The sequence below is a fragment of the Podarcis melisellensis genome, assembly GCF_964234715.1.
Source record: "Podarcis melisellensis genome assembly, chromosome: Z".
NCBI lineage: Eukaryota > Metazoa > Chordata > Lepidosauria > Squamata > Lacertidae > Podarcis > Podarcis melisellensis.
Genome location: NC_138547.1, coordinates 46,428,114 through 46,454,475, shown reverse-complemented (window position 1 = coordinate 46,454,475; position 26,362 = coordinate 46,428,114). Strand labels below are relative to the sequence as shown.

The 26,362-nt window shown below is 46.4% G+C and overlaps 1 protein-coding gene across 2 annotated transcripts; it reads right to left on the bottom strand.

Moving 5' to 3' along the window:
• Positions 1 to 630: 630 nt before the first annotated feature.
• LOC309361743 (uncharacterized protein CXorf65 homolog) lies at positions 631 to 18,913 on the bottom strand. 2 transcript variants are annotated; one of them, XM_081896843.1, is made up of 6 exons: positions 18,812 to 18,913; positions 15,899 to 15,985; positions 13,035 to 13,169; positions 10,063 to 10,131; positions 2,600 to 2,727; positions 631 to 826 (listed from the first exon to the last, which is right to left on the bottom strand). In XM_081896843.1, the coding sequence occupies exons 1-6, from the start codon at positions 18,834 to 18,836 to the stop codon at positions 701 to 703; spliced, it is 570 nt and encodes a 189-aa protein (XP_081752969.1). In that variant the 5' UTR covers positions 18,837 to 18,913; the 3' UTR covers positions 631 to 700. The 2 variants fall into 2 exon arrangements, with proteins under 2 accessions (XP_081752969.1, XP_081752970.1); XM_081896844.1 differs by lacking the exon at positions 10,063 to 10,131.
• Positions 18,914 to 26,362: the final 7,449 nt, after the last annotated feature.

The window sequence follows — 26,362 nt, the reverse complement described above, 5'->3', positions numbered from 1 at the left end:
CCCAAGCAGTAAATGGAGCCAGAGCCAACTACTTCCAGTTTTCCCCTCATCCTGCTCACGTCTGAGGTTCTGCAAGAGCAGCACTGGGACCAAGTAGGAGGGAACTGGCGGGCAGTGCCACCCATGGGCTGGACCAGTTACGAGTGAGAGAGCAGGCAGTTGGGGCCTGGCTGAAGGCAGGCTGAATCTGGCAGGGCAGTGCCACCCTGGCTCTCAGAGACTAGGCCACCAAGGAAAGGATCACCATTGAACGTTTGCCAAGGATGCAGGTGCTGCCAAACTGGACCACAGGCATGCATCCAGGACAGGAGGGAGCAGATGAGACAGCCCAGCCCCTTGCAACTTCCTGCCTGCCTGCAATGGTGCCTTTTGTCGGGAGTTTCTTCCCACCGTGTTCTGGCAGATCCACTTTCTGCTGCAGCTTCGCTTTGGAGCCTCCAATCAGAAGGCTCCCTGGTGACATCAGCCTTTTTTTAAAAAAAACAACCACACATAAGAGGGCTCCGTCTCTGAATGCAAAATGGGTTCAACAGACAATGCAGCTGCAATCCATGCTTTGCTTCAAAGGGCAGCTCCCCATTCCGCCCAATACTCCAGCAGCACCCCCAAAGAGAAGGAGCCAGGGGTGACTCAGGCCCAAAGGTGCCTTTATTCACAGTGATGGTGGGCTGCAGCTCCCTCTGGGCATCACCTCCAGTACTCAGCGGTGCTTATCCTTCTTGCCTATCTCCCATCTGGCTTTGGCTGTTGTGGTCGTCTTACGAGGCTGGCCCTCATCATCTAGGCCGCCAGACGAACTGGCCCCAGACTTCCCACTGGTTTTCCCCTGGGCATAGGAGACAAACACAGATCAACAGAGTTTAGGGTGCAGCAGCAGTGGCCCTTGAAGGAGGCGGAGGTGGCAAGAACTCAACATCCATCCATCCATAGCTCAACTTTATATCCAGGGAGCTCAAGGTGGTTTACGTGGTTCCCCCTTCCTCGTTTAATCTCCACAACAACAACCCAAGGTCACCCAGTCAGCTTCATGTGGCAGTGGCGTAGCGTGGGTTGTCAGCACCCGGGGCAAGGCAAGTAATTTGCACCCCCTAACCCGTGGATTTGCGCCCCCTAACCCTAACCCCCAGATGTTGTGCCTGGTGCGGCCGGGCCCCCTGCACCCCCCACGCTACGCCACTGTCATGTGGTCAAGTGGGAATTTGAACCCTGGTCTCCCAGGTCCTAATCTGACACGCTAACCACTATGCCACCACTGGCTCTCAGGTGAAAGCAGGGGTGTGCCCATAACACCCCAGTGCTCCAAACAAGTATCTCTCTTTCCCCGACCATTCTCTCTGCTATTGCACATGACTGAAGACTCCCTTTCCCTTGGCTGTTGGTTGCATCCATCTACTCTCCAACAGCCCTGCCCTCCTCCACTGATTTAAAAGTCAAGAAGGCAATTCTTCACTCAGTTAAAGAGAAATCAGGGGGAAAAGTTTTGGGTCCAAAGTTCAAAAGTTAAGAACCAATGTGGCATAATGGTTAGATTGTCAGGCTAAAACCTGGGAAAGGAGGGTTCAAATCCCAAAACCACACAGCTCACTGGGGGACCTTTGGCTAGCACCCATCTCTTAGCCTAACCTGTTAACAGACCTTGCAGCTTGGGTGAACTGAGTTGAAAAAAATCACACAGTTTCTGGAGTACAAAGGCTTTATTCATGCTGCAACTATTTACTGGATGTGTGTAGATGAGAGAGAGAAAATAACAGACATATTGTCTCAACAAGTTGGGAGAGAACAGCAAACAAAACACAGCTCATCATTTAGGGGTGGGGTTAACTTAGACAAAGCAAAGACTACACATAAGTGCTGGCCACATTGCTAAACAAACTGTGTTGTCTTGTGGTTTAAAGTAACACATCCATTAACTGCAAACGCAAGAGAAGGAAATGCACTTCTTTTCTCCAGCATGGCCTACCTCACAGGATTTTGGGGAAGATGAAAAGGGGAGAATCATGTGCAACACCTTGAGCTCACTGGAGGAAAAGGTGGGATATAAATGTAACAAATAAATAAAAAATACCAGAGTGGTGTGAAGCGGTAAACTATACCTGGCACCTTAATATCTATGCACATGCGCTACTGTTAAAGACAAGTTTTAGTCAACCCCACCCTGCCCAGAATTTTTTTTATTAAAAAACAACAACAACCCCTGGGAAGAAAGGCAATTCCCTGAGGCAGGAGGAGACTAGCTCCCTAGTGGCAAGATCACAAAGGCTATAAGGTGCTGAAGATGGAAAGAGATAGGATGCTAAACCAGAGGTGAGAAAACTAAGGGCAGCAGGTATCTCTGTCAAGCCCGCAGAATTCTCCCCTAGCACTGCACCCCTGCCCGGCCACACCCTCTTTCTCCCCAGGCCACGCCTCTCACCAGCCCTGCTTCACACCCTCCCTGGGTGTTTTTACCTGGCTCAAACAAGCCCTTTTGCTTGCCTAAATGGAGTCTAGACAAGAGAGGGGTATGTGCATGGCAAGTCCTGGAGTCACGTCAGACAAGCTATACAGGGCCAAAATGAGCTGAATCTCCCCCCCCCCCCGGTAAAAATGAGTGCCTCACCACCATCTGATTTGCTACTGCCATGCACGACAGGAGTGATTCCATGGTTGGGGGCTTCTTGCCATCTGTGCTCTTGAGAATCTTGAGGCGGCTTTTCTCAAGGATGTCACACTGGTTACGCAAGGAGTCTGAAGGGAAGCAGAGATGCTCAGTGGGAAGAGGACCTTCTGCTGCAGCCTTGAAAAGCTCAGCTGGCTGCACCATCGACCCAAACACAGCTTTATGGCCTGTCACAGTGCATGCAGCAATTACAATTTCCAAAACATTTTTTTTTTTAAATCAGACTTGTTCTCTGCTTCACAACCACCCTGATGAGGCTGGGCCACATCCACTCCATACATTTTTAGCAGTGCCCACCAAATAATCCTGGGAACTGTAGTTCACCACTCAGAACTATAATTCCCAGCACCCTTAACAAACTAGAGTTCCCAGGTTTCTTTGGGGGGAAGTTGTGTGCTTTCAAGGTACGATGTGGATGTGACCATCCCGATTTGTGCCATTTTACAGAAGTGGGAAGAAGAAGAAGAAGAGTTTGGATTTGATATCCCGCCTTTCACTCCCTTTAAGGAGTCTCAAAGTGGCTAACATTCTCCTTTCCCTTCCTCCCCCACAACAAACACTCTGTGAGGTGAGTGGGGCTGAGAGACTTCAAAGAAGTGTGACTGGCCCAAGGTCACCCAGCAGCTGCATGTGGAGGAGCGGGGAATCAAACCTGGTTCACCAGATTACGAGTCCATTGCTCTTAACCACTACACCACGCTGGCTCTCAAGCGGGGGCTGAAGCTGTGGGAGAGACAGTGACTGGCTGAGCTTAAAAGGCAACCCCTGCTCTGAGTGAGCATCTGGAGAGGCAGAACAGTGTGGAAAAGTAGTTCAGGGCCAGCTTAAGACCAACCTGGTGTTCACTGGAAAATCATAGCATTCTTCTCAGTTGGGAGGGACCCTGGAGGACATCAAGTCCAACCCCTACCCCAGCTCAGTGTTGGAAGATTACAACTACAGTATCCCTGACAGATGCTCAGAAGCCTCCAGGGAAGGAGAACCACCACCTTCCAAGGCATGCTGTCCTGTTGTTGAACAGCTCTGATCGTTCTGAAGTTTCTCTTGCTGTCCAGCCTTGTTGGGTGCAAAGCAATGATGCTTGCAATAAGTTAGAGAGGTGGGATAGAGGCTTGGACCTTCACTGATTCCTTCTGCTGATCATTTTTTCTCTCTCAGCTTAACTTCCTTTCTGCTGCTGCTTCAGTTAGTGTTAGTGTTGGACCTTCCTTTTAGCTGACCTCATGATTCCATGACAGCCACATGGGAGCTTGTATTCAGAATGGCTTTGTTTACTAGGAGTAATAAACCCTATGTTTCATTATTATTTCAACCAGCACTCTTACCCATCAAATTATTTCTGCACCCCACAGAGATAGATGATAGACAGACAGACAGACAGACAGATGATATAGATATAGATATAGATATATAGATATATAGATATATAGATATATAGATATATAGATATAGATATCTCCAGACCATTCCGAGCAACAGAGAACAAGCCTACTCCATGACTGGATCAGGCCAATGGCCCATCTAGTCCAGCATCCTATTCTCACAGTGGCCAACCAGATACTTGTGGGAAACCATGGAGCAGGATCTGAGCAAAGAGGAACTCTCCCCTCCTGTGGTTTTCAGCAACTGCTGTTCAGAAGCATTGCTGCCTCCAGCTGTGGAGGCAGAGCACAGCCATTAAGGAGAGTAGCCTTTCAAAGCCCTTTCCACCATTAATTTGTCTAATCCTCTTTGAAAACCCTCCAAATTGCTGGCCATCTCTACCTCCTGGGGAAGTGAGTTCCACTATGCGCTGAGTGAATAAGTACTTTATAAATTCCTTCCAGTAGCACCTTAAAGACCAACTACCGTATGTTAGTTCTTGGTATGAGCTTTCGTGTGCATGCACACTTCTTCAGATACCAAGAACTAACCTAGTTGGTCTTTAAGGTGCTACTGGAAGGATTTTTTTTTGTTTTGACTATAGCAGACCAACACGGCTACCTATCTGTAATAAGTAAAAAGGTAAAGGTAAAGGTACCCCTGCCCGTACAGGCCAGTCTTGCCAGACTCTGGGGTTGTGCGCCCATCTCACTCAAGAGGCCGGGGGCCAGCGCTGTCCGGAGACACTTCCGGGTCACGTGGCCAGCGTGACATCGCTGCTCTGGCGAGCCAGAGCCACACACGGAAACGCCGTTTACCTTCCCGCCAGTAAGCGGTCCCTATTTATCTACTTGCACCTGGGGGTGCTTTCGAACTGCTAGGTTGGCAGACGCTGGGACCGAGCAGCGGGAGCGCACCCCGCCGCGGGGATTCGAACCGCCGACCTTTCGATCGGCAAGCCCTAGGAGCTGAGGCTTTTACCCACAGCGCCACCTGCATCCCATCTAAGTACTTTAATAAGTACTTTATGTTATATCAGGGAAGGTCCTAGAACAGATAATTCAACAGTCAGTCTGTGAGCACTTAGAAAAGAATGCTGTGATTACTAACTTCTCAAAAGCAAGTTAAGCCAGACAAATTTCATTTATTTATTTCTTTTTGATGCAGTTCCCTGTGGATCAGGGGAATGCTGAAGATGTAGTGTATATTGATTTCAGGAAGGCTTTTGACAAACTCCCCCACGATATTTTTGCAGAGAAGCTGATAAAATGTGGGCTAGATGAGGTAGATTTGTAGCTGTTAGGTGGTTCTGTAACTGGTTGACTGACTGAACCCAAAGAGTGCTCAGTAATGGTTACTTGTCATCCTGGAAAAAAGTGACAATTGGGGTGCCACACAGTACTGTCCTGAGCTCAACATCTTTATAAATGACTTGGACAAAGGAATTGAGGGGATGCTCAACAAATTTGCAGATGACACCAAACTGAGAGGGGTAACTAATGCTGCAGAAAAAAAGGATTCAACGTGGCCTTAACAGATTGGAGAACTGGGTCCAAACTAAAAAAAAAGAATTTCAATAGAAACAAATCTAAGGTTCTGCACTTGGGCAGGAATAGGCAGCTGCACAAAGATAAGATGGGGAAACCTGACTTATCAGTAGAACGTGTGAAAAGAATCTAGGGGACTTAGTGGACCACAAGCTTAACATGAGCAAAAAAAGAGCCGATGGTATTCTAGTCTGCCTATATTCAACAGAAGTACAGTGTTCCGATCAAGGGGAGTAATAGTCTTGGTCTATTCTGCCATGGTCAGGCCACACCTGCAGTCCTGTGTCCAGTTTTGTGCACCACAATTTAAGAAGGACATTGAGAAGCTGGAACGTGTGCAGAGAGGATGACTAAGATTATCAAGGGTCTGGAAACCAATCCTTATGCAGGATGGTTGTGGGAGCTGGGTATTAGCCTGGAAAAGAGGAAACTGAGAGGAGACATGATAGCTATCCTCAAATATCTCAAGGGCTATTTCCTGGAAGATGGAACAAGGTTGTTTTCTTCTGCTTTGGAGGGCAGGCGTCAAACTATGATAAAGGAGATTCTGACTAAACATTAGGAAGAACTTTCTGACAGTAAGAGCTGTTCGGCAGTGGGATGGTCTCCCTTGGGAGGTGGTGGACTCTCTTTCCTTGGAGGTTTTTAGCAGAGATTGGAGGGCCATCTGTCATGGATGCTTTAACTGAGATTCCTGCATTGCAGGGGGTTGGACTAGATGGTGCTTGGAGTCCCTTGCAATTCTATGATTCCATCATCTGCCCTAAATCTCCCAGCAATCAGCTTCACTTAGTGTCCATGAGCTCTAGTGTTTTGAGAGAGGGAGGAAAAAACTTCCCCCTATCTTCTCTCTCTCCATGCCTTGCATAGATTTATAAACTTCCATCCTTTCAAATACATGATGGCAGCTATCATGTCTCTCCTTAGCCTAACATGCCCACACCCTCAAAGGACTCTGATTCCAGAGCCCTCACAGATTCCAGATCCCTCTTGGTCTCCCTTCTCTGAATGCACACTGTCAACATCCTCCTTATCTCCCTGATGCAGCCCACAGCTACCATGCACTTCTTCTGCCTATTTCCTTCTCTTTACAGAGCTGGGTAGCTCCGAATCTGCCCTAAACTCCAGCACATGCCACATCTGGCCACAGTGTGCTGGGGATCTTTGACCCAGAGTCTTTCTTCATTTGCTGCCCCTCTGGTAGCTGGTGAAGAGCCCTGCTAGATCTTTCTCGGTGTTAGGAGTAGCAACTCTCTAGAGTCAGAATCTGGGATTCTGTGCTGGGACTGGTAACGGCCGGCCTGGCTCTGAACGGAAAGAGAGTATGGGAAAGTAGAAATGATGAGTAGCCTTAGGATGCTTGCTTATCTCTTGGGCTAGCCTGTCCAAGGCAAACATGAAAGCCCGCTAATTCTCATAACACTGTCCAGCTGCGGAGGCTCCCCACCCCGCCCCCTTTTTGGAGTTCATTATAAAATAAGAGATACCTCTAAAGAGCCTTGGATCGGCCGGATTGAAGATAAAAGTTGGCCTGACCTGCTAGAGATATAAAACCACCAGTCAAAAAAGGAACAAGCCCTCTGCCTATTTCCTGACTGCGTGTTGGTTTATTGTCTAATCTAGGAGTCTTGGATCTCTGTTGTGGATTGAAGGAAGGCTAGAGCAAAGCAGAGTGTTGTGAGTTTGCAGGGCAGAGTGGGGGAGGGGCAGTTAGGCTGTATGCCCAAGTCAGTTCTATTCTTGGAACCAGCAAGGACTCGATTATTGGAATAGCCAGGCTGCTTCTTGGTAATGGCCTAGGTATAGGTCTTTAAGGTAACAAAGGAAGTGGCTCTGTGCCAGAGGGCAAATGGGTGGGGGGCCCTCCCTCAACTAGGTGTTAAGTTAGAAAGACAAAAGCCAGAGTGGAGAGTTGTGTGTGAGAGAGAGCTGGAAGTTAGAAGCAGCCGCAAGCCAGAGAGGGAGAGCCATGCTTGATTTCTCCTGGAATCCAAGGCTGTGATTGGGACAACAAAGACTTTCTTGGTTGTTAATGCTGTGAGCCCCTCCAGCGTAGGCTCAGGTTGTGTATATGTGTGAATAAGCCATATGTCATAAAGACACCACAGTCTCCGCTGAACCTCATTCCTAGGAAACTGAACCCTGGGTATATGCCTGGAACCCATGACTTATAGAGTTTCCTAAAAACAAGGATAGCAATAGGCTCTGTTTCAGTTGTTGACTTTAAAAATTGGGGAGGTGGTGGGAGGAGATTTTGAAGAAAGGCTGTGACTGGGAGAAGCAAGACCTTCTTGGGGTGTTAATGCTGTGAGCCCCTCCAGGTTGCATAGATGTGTGAATAAGTCATATGCCATAAAGACACCACAGTCTCTGCTGTCCCTTACTGCCAGCAAACCGAACCCTGGGTAATCGCCTGGAACCTCTGGAGTCTCTCACCACTTGGAGATTGGTGCTCAACAAGAGGGAAAGATCAGAGACAGGTAATTTAGGTTTGTTTTATTTTATTTTTTTCTGCCTGCACTCTCCTGGTGAAGCATTCCTCAAACGGAACTACCCTTTTCTTATGCAACTTGCTTGTATTATTGAATAAAAAGGTTTGTTGTGCCCATATATTGAAATCTTTTCTAAGGCTGGTATGGTTGGTGGGGGACCTGCTTTGTTCTTAATCCAGTGGTTGACAGTTCTGCCTCTCAGGTTTCTGAGGGTATTGGGGCAATTGTTGGCTGGCTCACCCAGAAATTTCTAGTAAAGATAACAGTCTTCTGCTCAGACCTAAAGTAAGGGAGTAGGATTGGCATCTGTCCTGACACCCAGTGCCTCAGTTCTATTTAAAAAAATAAAATATGCTAGGTGTCAAAGTCTGTCTAGAATATACCACCACTTGGAGAAAAAGAACAGCTACACATTGGAATAACCTGCCTATAGTGGTACCTCGGTTTAAGAACAGCTCTGCTTACGAATGATTTGCTTCACAAACTCCACAAAACTGGAAGTAGTGTCCCGGGTTGCAAACTTTACCTCGGTCTAAGAATGGGATCTGAACGGTGGAAGGGCACCAGCGGTGGGAGGCCTCATTAAGGAAAGCATGCCTTGGTTTAAGAACGGTTTCAGTTTAAGAACGGACTTCCGGAACAGATTAAGTTCGTAAACTGAGGTACCGCTATATTGACACCAGGCAGCTGCCCTCACTGTATCCTCTTCAGCACCTGCTGAAAAAGAATTTATTTCAGCAAGGCTAACCAGACATGTACAACGTTGACATGTGTTTTAACCTGGTTTTTTAGCTTACTAAATATTTAAATACTTCTTGTTTTTGACATTTTCTTTTCCAGATAATTTCACTGTTTTACTTTCCTTATTTGAAAACTTCTTTGAGGCTTCCTCTGTTTTTGGGTTTGGCAGTCAAGGAGCACTTTATATAAATTTCATGAAACAAAACAAATAAACATTAGAGGAACCTGGTTGCTGGGTCAGACCAAAGGCCTATCCAGTCCAACATTTTGTTATCACAGTGGCCAGAGGCCTTGACGGGGAAGCCTGAAAGCAGGAGGCAAGTTCAACAGCAAGTTCCTCCTATTTGTCAGATGTGCTGACTCAGGAAAGCGCTGGGTGAGCTGATGTTACCCGACACCACAACGTCCTGCATGACACCCGGATGTCAGACGTGATGCCCAGAGGTGATGCCACCCGGGTATCACTCAGCTTCCATGGCTGACATTTCCTGTACCTCCTGCCACCACCATGGCCAGGGGCTGCTTCCCCTCCACAGCAGCAGCAGGAGGAGGAGCTGCAGTGTTGCTGACTTGCATGACAGCATCGCCTCTGGGTGACATGTACGGCATTGTAATATCATGCACAATGTTTGAACGAATATTGAGGGGGCTCAGCCCCCTGCTAACAAATGTGGGGGGGTCAAAGGGGTTCAGCCCTTAGGAGTCAGCGCCCCTGCTACTTGTGATCCTTGGCAACTGGAATCCAGCGGAACACTGCCTCCAGCACTGTAGAAAATGCATGGCTGGAAGCCGCTGATAGCTTTAACCTCCACAGTCTTGTTTGAAACCCTTTAAAAGTCATCCATGTTGGCAGCCAGCAGTATATCTTACAGTACAGAGTCCCATAGTTCAGTTCTGCTCTGTTTCCTTTTGTATGTCCTGAATCTCCCACCATTTGGCTTCATTGCATAACCCTGCTGAGTTTTAATATGAGAGAGCAAGGCTTCCCCCCATCTGATGTGGGTTCCAGCACATGCCAGGTGGGCACCATTGCCATTCTAAGAGAACAAGAAAGGAGGCATTCATGGTGATTTCCAGCACCTCTCTTTTCACTGAGAGAGAGGGTGAGAAAAACTTCTTTCTAGCCCCTTTCTCCTATATGGTGTTGCTCACAGGGGAAGGAAATGTAAAAGGGGCTACTTTTACTTGCCCTGACTTCGTAGGTTTCAGAGTTGCGTTGTGATACACTGAGAATAGAAGTTTAAGTTCTGCAAGTTCCTACCCAATAATTCTACTGGAGGGTGCTTGTACATAGGGTGAAAGGCCCGGTAGCTGTTTTCTTGTTTCGACCCTGCAAAGAGAGAACCCTGTGTTACTCGCTTTGACGCTTTGCAATGCATTTGCAACATGGAACTTGGGCTGAGTGCTCTGCAATCAGGAGAATGCTCACGGCTGATTTCTACCAGCCTGCAGCTAATTGCCATTTGCCTTTTATTTATTTTATATTTATTTATTGCATTTATATCCTGCCTTCTTCTCCCAGGAGCTCAAGGGGGAATACAAAGAATCATAGAACTGTAAAGTTGGAAGGGACCCCCCAAGGGCCATCTAGACCAACACCCTTCAATGCAGGAATCACAACTAAAGTTCCCGGAAACAACTTCCCCAGGCAGGCGCCATGTAGGTTCTGTCCCTAAGGGAGAACTGCCTGGACACACAAGGAAGGCGTTCAAAGGAGGATGGTCAAAATCAGCTCTTGAGTCAGCCCTGCACCCTTCTGCCGGGCAATAAGAAGGAAAGAGCCATAGACCCTTTATGCCAGAGGGACGCAGGAATCCATAGCCACAAAGACCCGAGAGGGGAGTTCATGTGTTCTTTGAAGAGGACTGTACCTGCAGGCCAGTGGAAGAGACACAGCTGGCATTAGTAAGGAAGGGCTACATAGTTAGAGCCGCAGCTGTTTACTGCGAAAGCTCTCGGCTGCACAAACGCCCTGACCTCCCCCACACAATGGACCAACTAGCCTTGAGTGGGTGGGAGGCAGGCAGGCACAGTCCTGCTTCCCTCTTATGAGCATTCTTTAATGTTTTCAATTAGATTAGGAGAAGACGATAAACAGGAGGAGCAGGTGCGCAATGAAAGAAAAGAGAGGGAGATTCCACCCCAACCCAAGCCATATTTTGGTGCCAAGAGCAGCTGCATTCCCTAACCTGCCCCCTGGACAACCTGCAGATTGTGCCAATTAAACACACACATTTCTTTTGCACCATGAGTTCTCAGTTGGCTCACCCTCAAGACTAGCATGATACTGAAGAATAAAAGTCTACCTACTAGCATCCAGAACTCTGTTTCAGCCACCCCTCTAGCTTCTGAGATTTCGTCACCATCCAAATATTTCTGAGTGTATCTTTTGCTTTTACAGGGGCTAGGAATTTGTTCCTTAATGGAAGCCAAGATTCACAGAAAGCCAAATCCTGCACTCAGGACCCTGTCCTGTGCTCTTTTTTTTGCTCTGTACATCCAGAATTGTGGCAGATGCAGCCCTGGCTCCAGCCGGAGGGAGATTTCTCTGTGGTCTCCGAAAGATTAGAAAAGCCAGTTCCACAAAGCGTTGCCATGAAGCATCCACAGTTATAAAGAAAGGGGAAGCCACTGCCTTACATTCCTTGATAATCCCTTTCCAGGTGCAGCCCAGGTTGATGCAGATGGCTTGGAGGCTCTCCATCTTCCATCAGGCTGCATTAATTGGGAAAGTTCTCCCCCTCCTCATTTAATTCTCACAATAACCCTGTTAGGCAGGTGAGGTTGAGAGGCAGAGACTGTGGCCAAGTGGGAGTTTGAACCTCCAGCCCCTACTGGCTCTCTTTCCCAAGAGGTAAGCTCACAGAAACCTGGGTGCAAGCCAGCCTTCCCCAATCTGTCTGGCAAGTCTAGATGCTTTGGACTGCCTTTTCCCTTAAGAATTGTAGTCCACAAGTTTCTGGAAGGCACCAGGTACAACAGGTATGGAGTACCCGGCAAGAGTCCATGGGGTGGGGGTGGGGAGATCCCCTAGTTCTGTATAAGAGCACCTGCCAAGCATGCAGGACAAAGGAAGCTGCATCATACCAGATTGGTCCATCTAGCTCAGGATTGTCTACTCTGACTGGCAGCAGCTCTCCAGGGTTTCGGACAGGTAGTCTCTCTCAGCCCTGAAGTTGCTATTGGGGTTTGAAGCTGGGACCTTCTGCATGCAAAGAATGACAGAGTCCCCTGGGGTCCCGAGTTCAGTTCCTGGTATTGCTAGTTAAATGGCAGGTAAAGGGTCATGGGGAAAGCTTTGCTGTTGACCTCGGAATGCCACTGCTGGTCAGAGCAGATAATACTAACAGTATAGCTCAATATAATATATTGCATAAGTCAAGAAGCAGCTTTCTGATCAGAGGTGGGTAAGTGGCACCTTGAACGAAACGCAAGAAATGGCAATTGCTCTTTTGCAAATGCCAGCTAAGGCACTCACACACATACCTTAAAATTCCCCATTGCGTGCTACACAAAACAACCCATAAAATCAAAAATATACTGTGGCAAATGACCCAATTAATAATAATAATAATAATAAATAATAAATAATAATAATAATAATAATAATAATAATAATAATAATAAACACAGCCAGCGAGAAAATGAAGCTGAATTGTCAGCAGATCAGCAGGCACAGTCAAGGTGCTAATAAAACCTCCCTAACCTGGGGTCCTCCGAGATGTTGGGGATTACAGCCCATGCTGAGTGGATTACTGCCACTGAGTCACAGCTCCTCCTCAGAAGTTTGATGGGTTTCAGGCTGGGCATGGGGGTGGGGGCGTTTCCAGCCCTGCCTGTAGATGCCGGGGATTGAACCTGGGACCTTCTGCATGCTAAGCAGATGCCTTGCCACTTCCTTATGCTGGAGAAGGATGAGTTAGCACAACACAAGAAAACATAGCAAAATCCAAAGAGGAAATGTCAGGTTTCATTTTTTAAGTTTCTAGACCTTATGACTGCATGGGTCAAGAAAAAGTAACAGCAATTTAAGAGGCAGCTCCCTGGGTTTGCTTTGAAACAGCTCTGCCAGCTGTGCTACCAGTGGGAAGCCTGTGTATGTCTGACTCCACGCCTTTGAGAAAGGGAATATTTGGAGCCAAGGAAGCAATGACTTTCAGGAAGGTGTGGCTACCACCTGTAGAACTAGCTGTGCAGGTGGGGGAAGGGGGGCTTCCTAGTCCTTGGACGTACCTGTGGCGCCCCGCTCCACCTTACATATGTAGTAGGTCACACGGGGAGTGAGGAACTTGCTGGCATTGTCTTCTGGAAACTTGACTAGGAATAGCAGCTTCAGGGTCCCATTCTCTTCACACAAGTCAATGGGATCTGAAAAGGGAACAGAGAGATATGGGGGGCAGTGGAGTGGGTGGGTTCACCTCCTTTCCTCTGTGTAAGCAGGGACTTTGCCTCTTTGTCAAGGAGCATTCACAGCATTCAAAGTTGGTCTTAACTCTTTATTAGCAAAAACACGACCATCACAGACTTGGCTGTCAGGCCTAAGGAGCACAGCAGCTCATCCCTGGTAGGTCTTACCCCATAAAAATCAGTTGCTGAGACTGAAAGTCCCTACCTCCCCACAGCCATCTAAGTCCCTTCCTCACCAGGGCTTTCCCCAAACAATTAGAGACTACACCTGTGTGGAGCCTGCTGCTGTTCTGCCCATTTCAGCCCTCTTCTAGGGCTAGGAGACAGGAGGAGATGGGGGCTTGTTGCAGCAGGTAGGGGGACATCTGTGACTCTTCAAAAGCCTGATTTATCTCTGCCTCATGGCCTCTCTCCTCTTCAGCCTCTGCTTCTGATCTTCTCAGAAGCAGACTCTCCCTGCTCACTAAACCCTCTTTCCTCTTCAGCTTCTGACAATTCCTCTTCCCAGTCTCGCCCCTCTTTCTTCTCCTTGTGACTACTCATTGTCATCCCACCACCACTCCCCAGGCTCTGAGCCCTGTTCCCTTGGGAGTTCCCCAACTGGTTCCTCCCACCATTCTTCTGTCTCCAACAAGTCCACGACACTCTCCTCCTTTGGTCAATGGTTGTGGGTCAGCCCCACAGAACACAACTACGCCAGGAGTTGCCTGTTCTCAGTCTTGCATTTTACACTCTTGAAAAAAGTAATTGTGGTTATTTAATTGCCAGCTTTCCCCTAGGGCCTGATCCAGAAACATTTAAAGACAATAACAATGAAAGCAACATACTTCAAATAGTCAAATTTATTCAGAATGTGGCTCAATGCAAAGCAGAGTATAAGTCTTTAGTGGAAATGCAGAAGCATGCCCAGGTCCCGAAAGGTTCAGGCAAGTAGAAAAGGGTTGCAACTGGATTGGTGTTGACTAGTGTCCCTTAGGACTGGTAGGGCTCAAAAGCACAGAAAACAGTAATGGCTTCCCCGACCTAAAGGATCCTGGGAACTGCAGTTTGTTAAGGGTTCTGAGAGTTGTTAGGAAGTCTCTATTTCCCTCACAGAACTACAGTTCCCACATAATTTAACAATCAATATATTTGATACAGAAAGACTATTGCTGATATTTAATAATAATAATAATAATAATAATAATAATAATAATAATAATAATAATTAGAGAAGCCCTTTTGGACTTTTTGTGTACAAAGGAAAATGAATTAATCTATTTGGGTCAGAAGATTCAGAAAATATTGCCTTTTATCAGTTTGGTGCCATTCTAGAATGAATATTTTGAGTAACTTCTTGCTGACAGCAAATTTTTATTTTTATTTTATTATTTTCTTTTCTATTATTCAATTTGGGTTTCTTTTTGGTATTTCCCTTCTTTGTTTCTCTGTTTTTGTTTTTATTTAGATTAGTTTCTTTTATCTTATTGTATTATGAAAAATATGTACTAGAATCTTCTTCTTCTTCTCTCTTCTTCTTCTTCTTCTTCTTCTTCTTCTTTTAAAAAAGACTTTAACAATCTTTATTCCCAGAGAACTCTTGAGAATTACAGCCCTGTGGGGGTATTAGGGGTCTCCTAACAATTCTCAACACCCTGAACAAACTATAGTTCCCAGAATTCTTTAAGGGGGGAGCCCTGGCCACTAAACATATGGTAGGGTTGCATTTTTTTGATTGACTTGCCTAAGATCCAGGACAAAGCACTGCTTTTTGGAAATTTCACCCACATGTCTTCCTCTCCAAAAAAATAATCCTGGGAACTGCATTTTATTAAGGGTTCTGGGAATTATAGCTCTGTGAGGGGATAAACTAAGGTTCCCAGGATTCTTTGGGGGAAGCCATGCAGTTTAAAAGCATGGTAGGTACACAGACTATGACTAAGGAGGAGAGAGCTGGCAGGCAGACACCTGGACTACTTGTAAGTAAGAAGATGGTAGGTGGGGCCCTAGCGGACCAGCCTCCACACGCTGACATCAAAAGACATTCAACTCAGCACCATGCAAGCCTCCCAGGAGAAAATATGTCAGAGATGGGGAGCCATCCCCTCAAAGGCCCTGCATTCAAAAATGGTGTCCAGTTTTATCCAAAATTAGATGAAAACCTGCTTGAACTCAGGAACCATCATGCAAAATTTAGTTATGATGTCTTAAAAGGCATCCAGTTGCGTAGCGAACAAACAACCTTCCAAAATATATAGTGGATTTCATATCTAAAAACAATGAAAACAATTTATATATCCAAAATAATCCCAGGTGCAATGCAGATGAAAAATAGAATTAAAAAATCTCCACTTGTTGAAACAGGAAAGAGGAGCCACAGGAGCTGAAAAGAAAATGGGAGTTCCAAAGTACATTTATTAAGGATGGGTTAAGGACCTTCATGGGTGGCCAGTTTTTAGTCAGTCAACAGAGCCCAAGGCTCTTCCTTTGAGTTTGTACTTCTGATACATAGAAGTCACAAGCAGTGTGGACACAGGATATTTTCCACCTTGAGATAAGATGGCATGTCATTCCCCCCCCCCAACCTGGCACTACCTGTTGCAGGATCCGTAGTACAGTCAACCAAAGGGAAGCAGTCTTTGTTGCCTCCTGACCACCAACTGGGCAGGGTTTGCCGTCCACTTTCTTTGTGCTTTGGGAACTCATCTCACCTGTCCTGTGCAGTCCCACCTTGTCGCGCAGGTAATGCATTAGGAGTAAGACTGAGCAGTTAATGTTTGCCAGGAGTTGTCGTTGGTCTGCAAGAAGAGGAGCCAAGGATGGTTTCTACGGGCAGCAGCTGAGCCCATGCACCACAACAGGCAGGGATTTATATATATATATAGCAAGAGCCTGGAAGTGGGATGTGGACTGAGTTCCCTTACCTTTTAAAAATTATATATATATATATATATATGCTTTCGTAGATTTTCACGGGTACAGGAATGCAGGTTTTGGTGTCCTCGGGTGTCTTCCCGTGTAAAAGTTGGGGTGTCTAGGCGACGTTTCGACGAGGTCTCACTCGTCATCTTCAGGCTGGTGCTTTCGGCTTCTTGTTACTGGAACAGAGCAGGATCTCAGTGTTTGAGTTCCTATAAATACTGTTGAGGGGGTGTGGTGTATAGCCTCCAATGTTCTGGGCAGAGAGGAAGTTCCCAGGCTAGTGTGCCTTTTCTTCTTTTGTTCCTTAATTACTTGAGGGATATCTTGAGTGATTTCTTGAGTGATATCCTGAGTACCACTTAGGTGGGTCATTAGGTGTGGATTAGTTGCTAAAGTCTTTGTGTCTTGACCTCTTGAACTTTGTGAAGAGTTTTTCTGAGAAGATGGCTGTACTGCACTTAGTTGTGCTCTGGCTTGGCTTCGTGTATAGGGGCGAGCTGTGGTTTTGTGGCCTGTGTCAGCCAGATCTGTGTAGGGATTGCAGGGGGGTGCAGCATCCGGAGGTGCCACCATGGTTTGGCTACTGGATGGTGTCTGTAATTTATCTGTGGAGAGGGTCTGGGTTTGGGTCTGGTGTGGTTGATTGGTGATGGCGTTCTGTGTGCCTCTGGATCTGGTGTCAGTTTTTGTGGGGAGGGCTAATTTCCAGATGTCTGGCAAGCGGGATGTGTCGTCACGCTTGTTCATGTTTTGTAGATTAGGACGTCAAGGAAGGGAAGTTGGTTGTTGGCTTCTATTTCCATAGTGAATTGTATTTTGGGGTGTAGGCTGTTGAGATGTGTGAGGAAGCTATCCAGTTTTTCCTTCCCGTGTGGCCAAATTACAAAGGTGTCGTCAACATATCTGAGCCAAAGTTTGGGTTTGTGTTCTGACTTGTCTAAAGCATTGGTTTCAAAGTGTTCCATGTACAGGTTTGCGATGACCGGTGAGAGGGGTGATCCCATAGGTGCTCCTTCTATCTGTATGTATCTTTGTCCATTGTGGATGAAGTACGTGTTGGTTAGGCAGTGGTTGGTCAGGTCCAAGATGTATTCGGGGGGATTGTATTTGTTTTGAATGGCTGTCAAGGCTTCATTAATGGGCACTTGTGTGAAGAGAGATACCCATTAATGAAGCCTTGACAGCCATTCAAAACAAATACAATCCCCCCGAATACATCTTGGACCTGACCAACCACTGCCTAACCAACACGTACTTCATCCACAATGGACAAAGATACAAACAGATAGAAGGAGCACCTATGGGATCACCCCTCTCACCGGTCATCGCAAACCTGTACATGGAACACTTTGAAACCAATGCTTTAGACAAGTCAGAACACAAACCCAAACTTTGGCTCAGATATGTTGACGACACCTTTGTAATTTGGCCACACGGGAAGGAAAAACTGGATAGCTTCCTCACACATCTCAACAGCCTACACCCCAAAATACAATTCACTATGGAAATAGAAGCCAACAACCAACTTCCCTTCCTTGACGTCCTAATCTACAAAACATGAACAAGCGTGACGACACATCCCGCTTGCCAGACATCTGGAAATTAGCCCTCCCCACAAAAACTGACACCAGATCCAGAGGCACACAGAACGCCATCACCAATCAACCACACCAGACCCAAACCCAGACCCTCTCCACAGATAAATTACAGACACCATCCAGTAGCCAAACCATGGTGGCACCTCCGGATGCTGCACCCCCCTGCAATCCCTACACAGATCTGGCTGACACAGGCCACAAAACCACAGCTCGCCCCTATACACGAAGCCAAGCCAGAGCACAACTAAGTGCAGTACAGCCATCTTCTCAGAAAAACTCTTCACAAAGTTCAAGAGGTCAAGACACAAAGACTTTAGCAACTAATCCACACCTAATGACCCACCTAAGTGGTACTCAGGATATCACTCAAGAAATCACTCAAGATATCCCTCAAGTAATTAAGGAACAAAAGAAGAAAAGGCACACTAGCCTGGGAACTTCCTCTCTGCCCAGAACATTGGAGGCTATACACCACACCCCCTCAACAGTATTTATAGGAACTCAAACACTGAGATCCTGCTCTGTTCCAGTAACAAGAAGCCGAAAGCACCAGCCTGAAGATGACGAGTGAGACCTCGTCGAAACGTCGCCTAGACACCCCAACTTTTACACGGGAAGACACCCGAGGACACCAAAACCTGCATATATATATATATATATATATATATATATATATATATATTTCTGGCAGAGAGGGCTGGAACAGACATACACCCAATGCCTGAGCCAAAAATCCACCTATATCTCTAATCGATAAAGTTGTGGCCGTTTCTAATCCAGATCATTGTCTCCCTGGGCGGAGGCACTGTGACTGGGCCCACAATAAACAAACAGACAGACATTGTAGTGAGTTCCCCCACCCTATCCCCCCAGAAAAAAAAATCACTGGCTAGAAGAGACACTGGTCTGCTTTCCATGGGAATGTCTCCCCCAACCCCCAGTGTTTTGTCTCCAGGTGAGGCTAGGAGAGATCTCTGACTAGCACCCAGGACAGCTGCTGCCAGTTAGTGTGGTCAGTACTGAGCTAGATGGACCAATGGCCTGGCTCAGTATAAGGCAGCTTCCTCTGTTCCTACAACCCATGTCTACTGGGTTCCCCCTTACCTCCATATTTAACGCAGATAAACATTCCCCAAATCCCCTTGGTTCAGCTGGGCAGCTCTCGACCAGCTGAACCGCCCTGGAGCCATTGTGACACCTCAGAATAACCTCATAATGAGAGCCAGTGTGGTGTAATGGTTAGAGTGTTGGACTAGGACCTGGGAGAACAGGGTTTGAATCCCAACTTGGCCATGAAGCTAGAGTTGCCATATTTTGAAGAATGAAGAAGAGAACGCTATGACATCTCTCATTTTAAATACCCCTACTATATGTAGGGGGACGTGGGTGGCGCTGTGGGTTAAACCACAGAGCCTAGGACTTGTTGATTAGAAGGTCGGTGGTTCGAGTCTCCGTGATAGGGTGAGCTCCTATTGCTTGGTCCCTGCTCCTGCCAACCTAGCAGTTCAAAAGCACATCAAAGTGCAAGTAGATAAATAGGTACCACTCCGGTGTGAAGGTAAACGGTGTTTCTGTGCACTGCTCTGGTTTGCCAGAAATGGCTTAGTCATGCTGGCCACATGACCCGGAAGTTGTACGCCAGCTCCCTCGGCCAATAAAGTGAGATGAGCACTGCAACCCCAGAGTTGGCCACGACTGGACCTAATGGTCAGGGGTTCCTTTACCTTTACTCTATGTAGGCTACAGAAGCTGTGATCTATTGCTGGTGGGGAGCAAGAGAAGAGAAGAAGAAAGCAAGTCCTGTCTACATCTCATCCAGAAACTATAGCCAGAGATATTTTGGCAAATTTTAAAAATCCACCTGGACAGAAATTTTATCCCTGGAAAAGAAGATATGTCCTGGAAAAAGAGGACAAATGGCAACCCTACATGAAGCTCCCTGGGTGACCTTGAGCCAGTCACCATCTCTTAGGCTAATCTACCTCAAAGGTTTGTTGTGAGGATGAAATGGGGAGGAAGCATGAACCATGTACACCACCTTGAGATCCTTGGAATATAAAGGTGGTATATAAATGTCAATAATAATGATGATGGCGATGGTGGTGATGATGATGGTGGTGATGGAACACAATATGAGGGAGGCTGTGGTGTTAAAATCTCTGCAGGCATCTGTAGCTATGGCTGATCTCTGAAACAAATCAGGAAAGAAAAAAAGTCAGCTGGACTGTTTTGCTTAGAGAGTCATCATCCAAAATCTGTGAGAGGGAAGACAGACTTTGGTCTTTCAAATTTCAACAGAAACTTGTGCGAGGTTAAAATTCGGCACACTCCTAGATGGAAACAAGAGCAGGATTTTGATTCACTTGTAGTGTAAAAATTATTATGCACAATATGGTTTGATGTAAAATTTGGAGTACGAATGAATATGCAGTTGTAGATGTTTAAAAGGAGACTCCATGGAGGGGGTGGGGGGGGGGGAAACTGCGGGATTTGGAGAATCTCTTTATATTATTAGTTTGTGTTTAGTTACACTTTGTATTTGTAAAATCAATAAATATTCTTTACAGGAACTACCATGAGGCATATGTCATAGTCGCAGGGCTCTGCAGCGCTGCCTCATGTCTGCCTCTGCTGCAAGAAGGATTAAGTATGCCTGCTCAAGGCCATAGCATAATCCCTGGCTATACGAGCAGCTGAGCTGTAGGCAAAGTGCCACATCTCAAGAGTAGAGCATCTGCTTTGCATGCAGAAGGCTCCCGGTTCAGTCCCCAGCATCTCCAGGTTGGGCTGGGAGACACCTCTGTCTGAAACCCCAGACAGCTGCTGCCCAGATGCAGGACTGCCCTGGGAAGGTGGGTGTGAATAGGGGTGACTGTCCCTGGCCCCACACTTTGGACTCCCCTGCTTATCACTGGTGGCACAGACAGTAGCCCAAACTTCCTGGCTGGTCTTGCTGTGTCCTACCCAACTGGATAACCTCTCAAACTCCTCACTTGTTACAGCAAGGCAGAGAAGTCGGGCGGAGGCAGCAGCAGCAGCAGCAGCAAAAGAAACGAGATTAAGAAAGGAGGGAATAGGCCACCGGAGCTAAAGTGGCTGCAAAAAACAAGAAATTTCAAGTTAGCAAGTGAAGGACACAGAGAGGAAGGCCACTGGCACTTTTTGCAGCTGCAAACAACAAGGCAAATAAAGCCAAGGGGCATGGGGGTAGCCAGGCTTTTTTTTGGGGGGGGTAGCCAAAGTTGTTGAGCTGTTCTTGAGAAATCACAAGTGAAAATGCCCCGTAAATAGGTCATTGCAGAGACAGGCTTCTGCTGTGGGGGGCAGAACCTTGGATAATTGAGTACTTTCAAATCCATAAAAATACATAGCCAGCTGAGGTTCAAGACGCCTGTCCCACCCTAACAAAAATCCTTTTCCCGCCCATGCTTTCAATGCTTTTCAATAATATCTGTGGATCTAGGGGGGCAGCTGCCCCCCCTTGACTACGTCCATGCCAGGGGACAACAGAGAGAGGGAGCCCAAGTGGGTGCAAAAAATGGCTCAGAGTAAGAAAGGGGATGGAGAATGTGGGGGAGAGGGAGGCTGCTGGCACTAATGCAGCTGCAAAAAGCAACACAAAAGTGCTGCTTAGTGTGTGGAGATTTCTGGACTTCATGACCCTCGGAGCCTCTTCCAACTCTGCAATTCTATGATTACACCGTATACTGGGTTTGGTAGTTGTAAACATTATTGCTTTCCCTTTTGCTCAAGACCACACTGCATTAGGGGTGCAAGAAGGTGCCTTATCCCGAATCTGATCATTGGTCCATTTAGCTCAGTGAAGCAGGTTGTGGACTCTCCTTCCTTGGAGGTTTATAGGCAGTGGCTGGATGGCCATCTGTCATGGATGCTTTAGCTGAGATTGCATTGTAGGGGGTTGAATGAGATGACCCTTGGGGTCCCTTCCAACTGTACGATTCTAGGATTCTAAGAATGAAGATCATAGAATTATAGAGTTGTAGAAAGGGACCAGAGGGGTCATCTAGTCCAACGCCTTGCAATGTAGGAAACTAAGATTGAGAGTCTCATGCTCTACTGACTGAGTTATCCCAGCAGAATGCTCCTTGTTGTGACCTAAAGTCACTGGCCTTCTTCACACATGACACTATGCCATGGTTTGATTAAGTCACAAAACATGAATCAACCAGGTGTTGTCCAGCAGATGATCAGACAAACCATGGTTCCTGTCCCAAATGCTATACCCCTAGTATATTTGTAGTTTGGTGAGTGTTTAGGGTGGGGTGGTAAGCCAAAGCAAGGTTAATAATAATGCTGGGTTCAGATGTAATGCTAAGCCACAGTTAAAAACCAAACAAGATTCTATTCATGGTTTGTTGGCAGTAAGCCAAACATAGTTAAGCTGCACAAAGCTCACATGTCACTAAACTATGGCTTAATAAAAATAAAGTTCAGCATTTTGTGCAAACCAGGCTACTGAATCATTTCTTGAATACATCTGCAACATGTTCATACAAAACAGATTTGAGCAAGACGTTTCAGAACAATATTCAGTATAGAACTCCCACACAATTAAAATATATCATCCCACCCTACAGTCCCAATTGTTGGAGAGGCTGTGCCCTGAAAGACACTTATTTCTACCTATGGTGGAATGTCCTGCTGTAAGTAAATTTTGGACACTGGTTCAGAAAGAGCTTTCTGCATCAGTTACATAAACTATTGTTTACTCCCCGTATTTGTTTATATTATCCTTACATTTGAAGGAACCAGGGGTCCTTCAAATGTCCAAGGGGTTCTGCTGCCTGAAGCAAAGGGCAAAAGTTGCCTCCTCCTCCCAGTCCCATTCCATGTACCAAAGCCCCTATTGCACCCCAAGGGCAATGGCCTAGTAGTTTACTGGGTGCAGGAGATTCTGCATGGGATGCATGCACAGAGCTCTCTCCACTCATTGCCCCTCAACATTTGCCACCTGAGGCAGTTGTCTCACTTTGCCTCATGCTAGTTCCTGTAAAGAAGTTTTTGACATTCTTATTTATTGCTGCTAGGCAAACAGCAGTACAACAATACAAACTTTTGAGCAATCTGTCCTTGCAAGCACCATACAAAAACATTTGGAACAATGCAATTTTAGAAAAGATTACCCACAATCTACATTCATGGCAGCGTAAAGAAGAGCCACTGCCTTTTAGTACAATACAGTGGGACCTTGTTATTTTATTAAATATTGGGGGACACCCCCCAAACCCTAGAAATTGATAAATAGTAGGATTTTGGTTTATGCACCAACTACTGGTGCTGAAGAAACTGAAATTGACCAGTATTCATGGATTAAAGTACCTTTTAATGAGGGTGAAAGAGGAGAGCGCAAAATATGGTCTGAAGCTCAACATCAAAAAAACTAAGATCATGGCCACTGGGCCCATCATCTCCTGGCAAATAGAAGGGGAAGAAATGGAGGCAGTGAGAGATTTTACTTTCTTGGGCTCCATGATCACTGCAGATGGTGACATCAGCCACGAAATTAAAAGACGCCTGCTTCTTGGGAGAAAAGCAATGACAAACCTAGACAGCATCTTAAAAAGCAGAGACATCACCTTGCCAACAAAGGTCCATATAGTTAAAGCTATGGTTTTCCCAGTGAGAGCTGGACCATAAAGAAGGCTGATTGTTGAAGAATTGATGCTTTTGAATTATGGTGCTGGAGGAGACTCTTGAGAGTCCCATGGACTGCAAGAAGATCAAACCTCTCCATCCTGAAGGAAATCAGCCCTGAGTGCTCACTGGAAGGCCAGATCCTGAAACTTAGGCTCCAATACTTTGGCCACCTCATGAGAAGAGAAGACTCCCTGGAAAAGACCCTGATGTTGGGAAAGATGGAGGGCACAAGGAGAAGGGAACGACGTAGGACGAGATGGTTGGACAGTGTTCTTGAAGCTACCAGCATGAGTTTGACCAAACTGCAGGAGGCAGTGGAAGACAGGAGTGCCTGGCGTGCTCTGGTCCATGGGGTCATGAAGAGTTGGACACGACTAAATGACTAAACAACAACAGGATTTTGGTTAGATGGAGTATTGAAGGGAAGATTGCAGGCAGGAGGGAAAATACAGGCAAAGCTTTCTTTCCAAGACAGGGCCTCACCTGGGGTAAAGGAGTTAATGTGACAAAAAGTGTTGATGGCCCTTGTAAGAGGAATCTTGGGCTTGGACAGACAGAAGGTTCCCAGAGTAACTGGGTGAAAGGTGACAGGAAAAGAGTCTTCAGAGCAAGGTATGCTGGGAAGAAGCAGAAAGAGGCCAAAACTGAGATCCATTTTGGGAAGGTTGGCTGATGTCTGGTTAGGAGAAATGACTTGGACTCCAGTGCTGTTCTGCTATGAAGTACAAGTCCCTCTTGAAAGGACCATGCTGTAAGATCTGGACTCACTCCATGCAGACTGAAGGTGTATATATAGGTCAATAAACCATGTTTCTTAAAGCAGGAGTTTCTGCTGTGTCTTCAGTTCTTCAAATTGCTCAGTTGGTAGAGCATGAGACTTTTAATCTCAGGGTTGTGGGTTTGAGCCCCATGTTAGGCAAAAGATTCCTGCATTGTAGGGGGTTGGACTAGATGCCCCTCATGATCCCTTCCAAATCTACAATTCTATGATTCTCCAAAGGATCACAGACCCTGGGTGAGTGCTTGGAACCCTCTGAAATCTTGCTGCTGCTCGGCAGAGAGTCGGGGTGGGGGTGGCGCCCAACTTTTGTAGCAATGTATACCTCTAATCACAGAAAAGAACATCTGTGAGAAACCGCAAGAACGATTTGGCTTGCATGATCTTCTTATGGTCTTCTGTCAAGGTCCAGCTTCTATTCTTGTATTTGTACTTATCCTCCCCTCCCATTGATGTATGACTTCCTTACATATGGAGCCAATGCTCCAGATCTCCTGTTTTCTTATGGCGGATGGGGGGATGTTCTATGTTGACTTCATATTTTCTGTTTGTTATCTATACAGTTAAGAATCCAATCAATTATTTTTTTAAAAAAACCCTCTGTTTTGGACAGCAGTATAAATGTTGACCTCAATTCTGCAATTAGTGAAAACTGGTGGTGACATTTATCTAGGACAAGCCAGTTCAAAAGGTAAAATGTGTCCAGATGCAGAAGCTCAGGAATGGAACATAGGGAGTTGCCTTATAATGAATCAGACTCATTGGTCCAATATTGTCTGCTATGACCAGCAGCAGCTCTCCAAGGTTTCAGACAGGGATCTCACTCAGCCCTACCTGGAGATGCCAAGGATTGGACAGGGCACCTTCTGCGCTCAAACCAGGAGTTATACCAGGGAGCTATGACACTTCCCATGTAATTTGACAATGTTCTTAACTGCAGGGAAAGATCACAACTAGAGATCCCCACTAGAAAAGGAAATGTGTCTTAGGCTGCCTGTGTATTGGTGGCTTAAAACACAGCTAGGTAGTTCCTTTTTCTCAATTGAAGCTAGTTATGAGGGGAGGCACATCAAGATGCAGTATTTCATAAGAAACAAAGGACTAGATAGAGCGGACATGTTGTGCTCCTGATCAAATTACAGTTGTGCTCCTGATCAAATTTGCAGATGACACCAAACTGGGAGGGGTGGCTAACACCCCAGAGGATAGGATCACACTTCAAAACGACCTTGACAGATTAGAGAACTGGGCAAAAACAAACAAGATGAATTTTAACAGGGAGAAATGTAAAGTATTGCACTTGGGCAAAAAAAATGAGAGCACAAATACAAGATGGGTGACACCTGGCTTGAGAGCAGTACATGTGAAAAGGATCTAGGAGTCTTGGTTGACCACAAACTTGACATCAGCCAACAGTGTGACGCGGCAGCTAAAAAAGCCAATGCAATTCTGGGCTGCATCAATAGGAGTATAGCATCTAGATCAAGGGAAGTAATAGTGCCACTGTATTCTGCTCTGGTCAGACCTCACCTGGAGTATGTGTCCAGTTCTGGGCACCACAGTTCAAGAAGGACACTGAGAAACTGGAACGTGTCCAGAGGAGGGCAACCAAAATGGTCAAAGGCCTTGAAACGATGCCTTATGAGGAACGGCTAAGGGAGCTGGGCATGTTTAGCCTGGAGAAGAGGAGGTTAAGGGGTGATATGATAGCCATGTTCAAATATATAAAAGGATGTCACATAGAGGAGGGAGAAAGGTTGTTTTCTGCTGCTCCAGAGCAATGGTTCCAAACTACAAGAAAGAAGATTCCATCTAAACATTAGGAAGAACTTCCTGACAGTAAGAGCTGTTTGACAGTGGAATTTGCTGCCAAGGAGTGTGGTGGAGTCTCCTTTGGAGGTCTTTAAGCAGAGGCTTGACAACCATATGTCAGGAGTGCTCTGATGGTGTTTCCTGCTTGCCAGGGGGTTGGACTCGATGGTCCTTGTGGTCTCTTCCAACTCTATGATTCTATGATCCTTCTGGTGTGCCACCCTTTGGTCCCCACCCTCTCACTTGTGGCTCCTAAAAGCTGTCAGAATGAGACAGCGGCCACAGTCCTGGGAATGGCTTTGACTGGCCGGCTAAACCAGGTGAGGGAAGTCAGTGGGTCAAACCATTGGTGTGTTAGGGACTTCCCTGCATGCAAAGACAGGCTCCAGCATACTGAGAGGATCAGA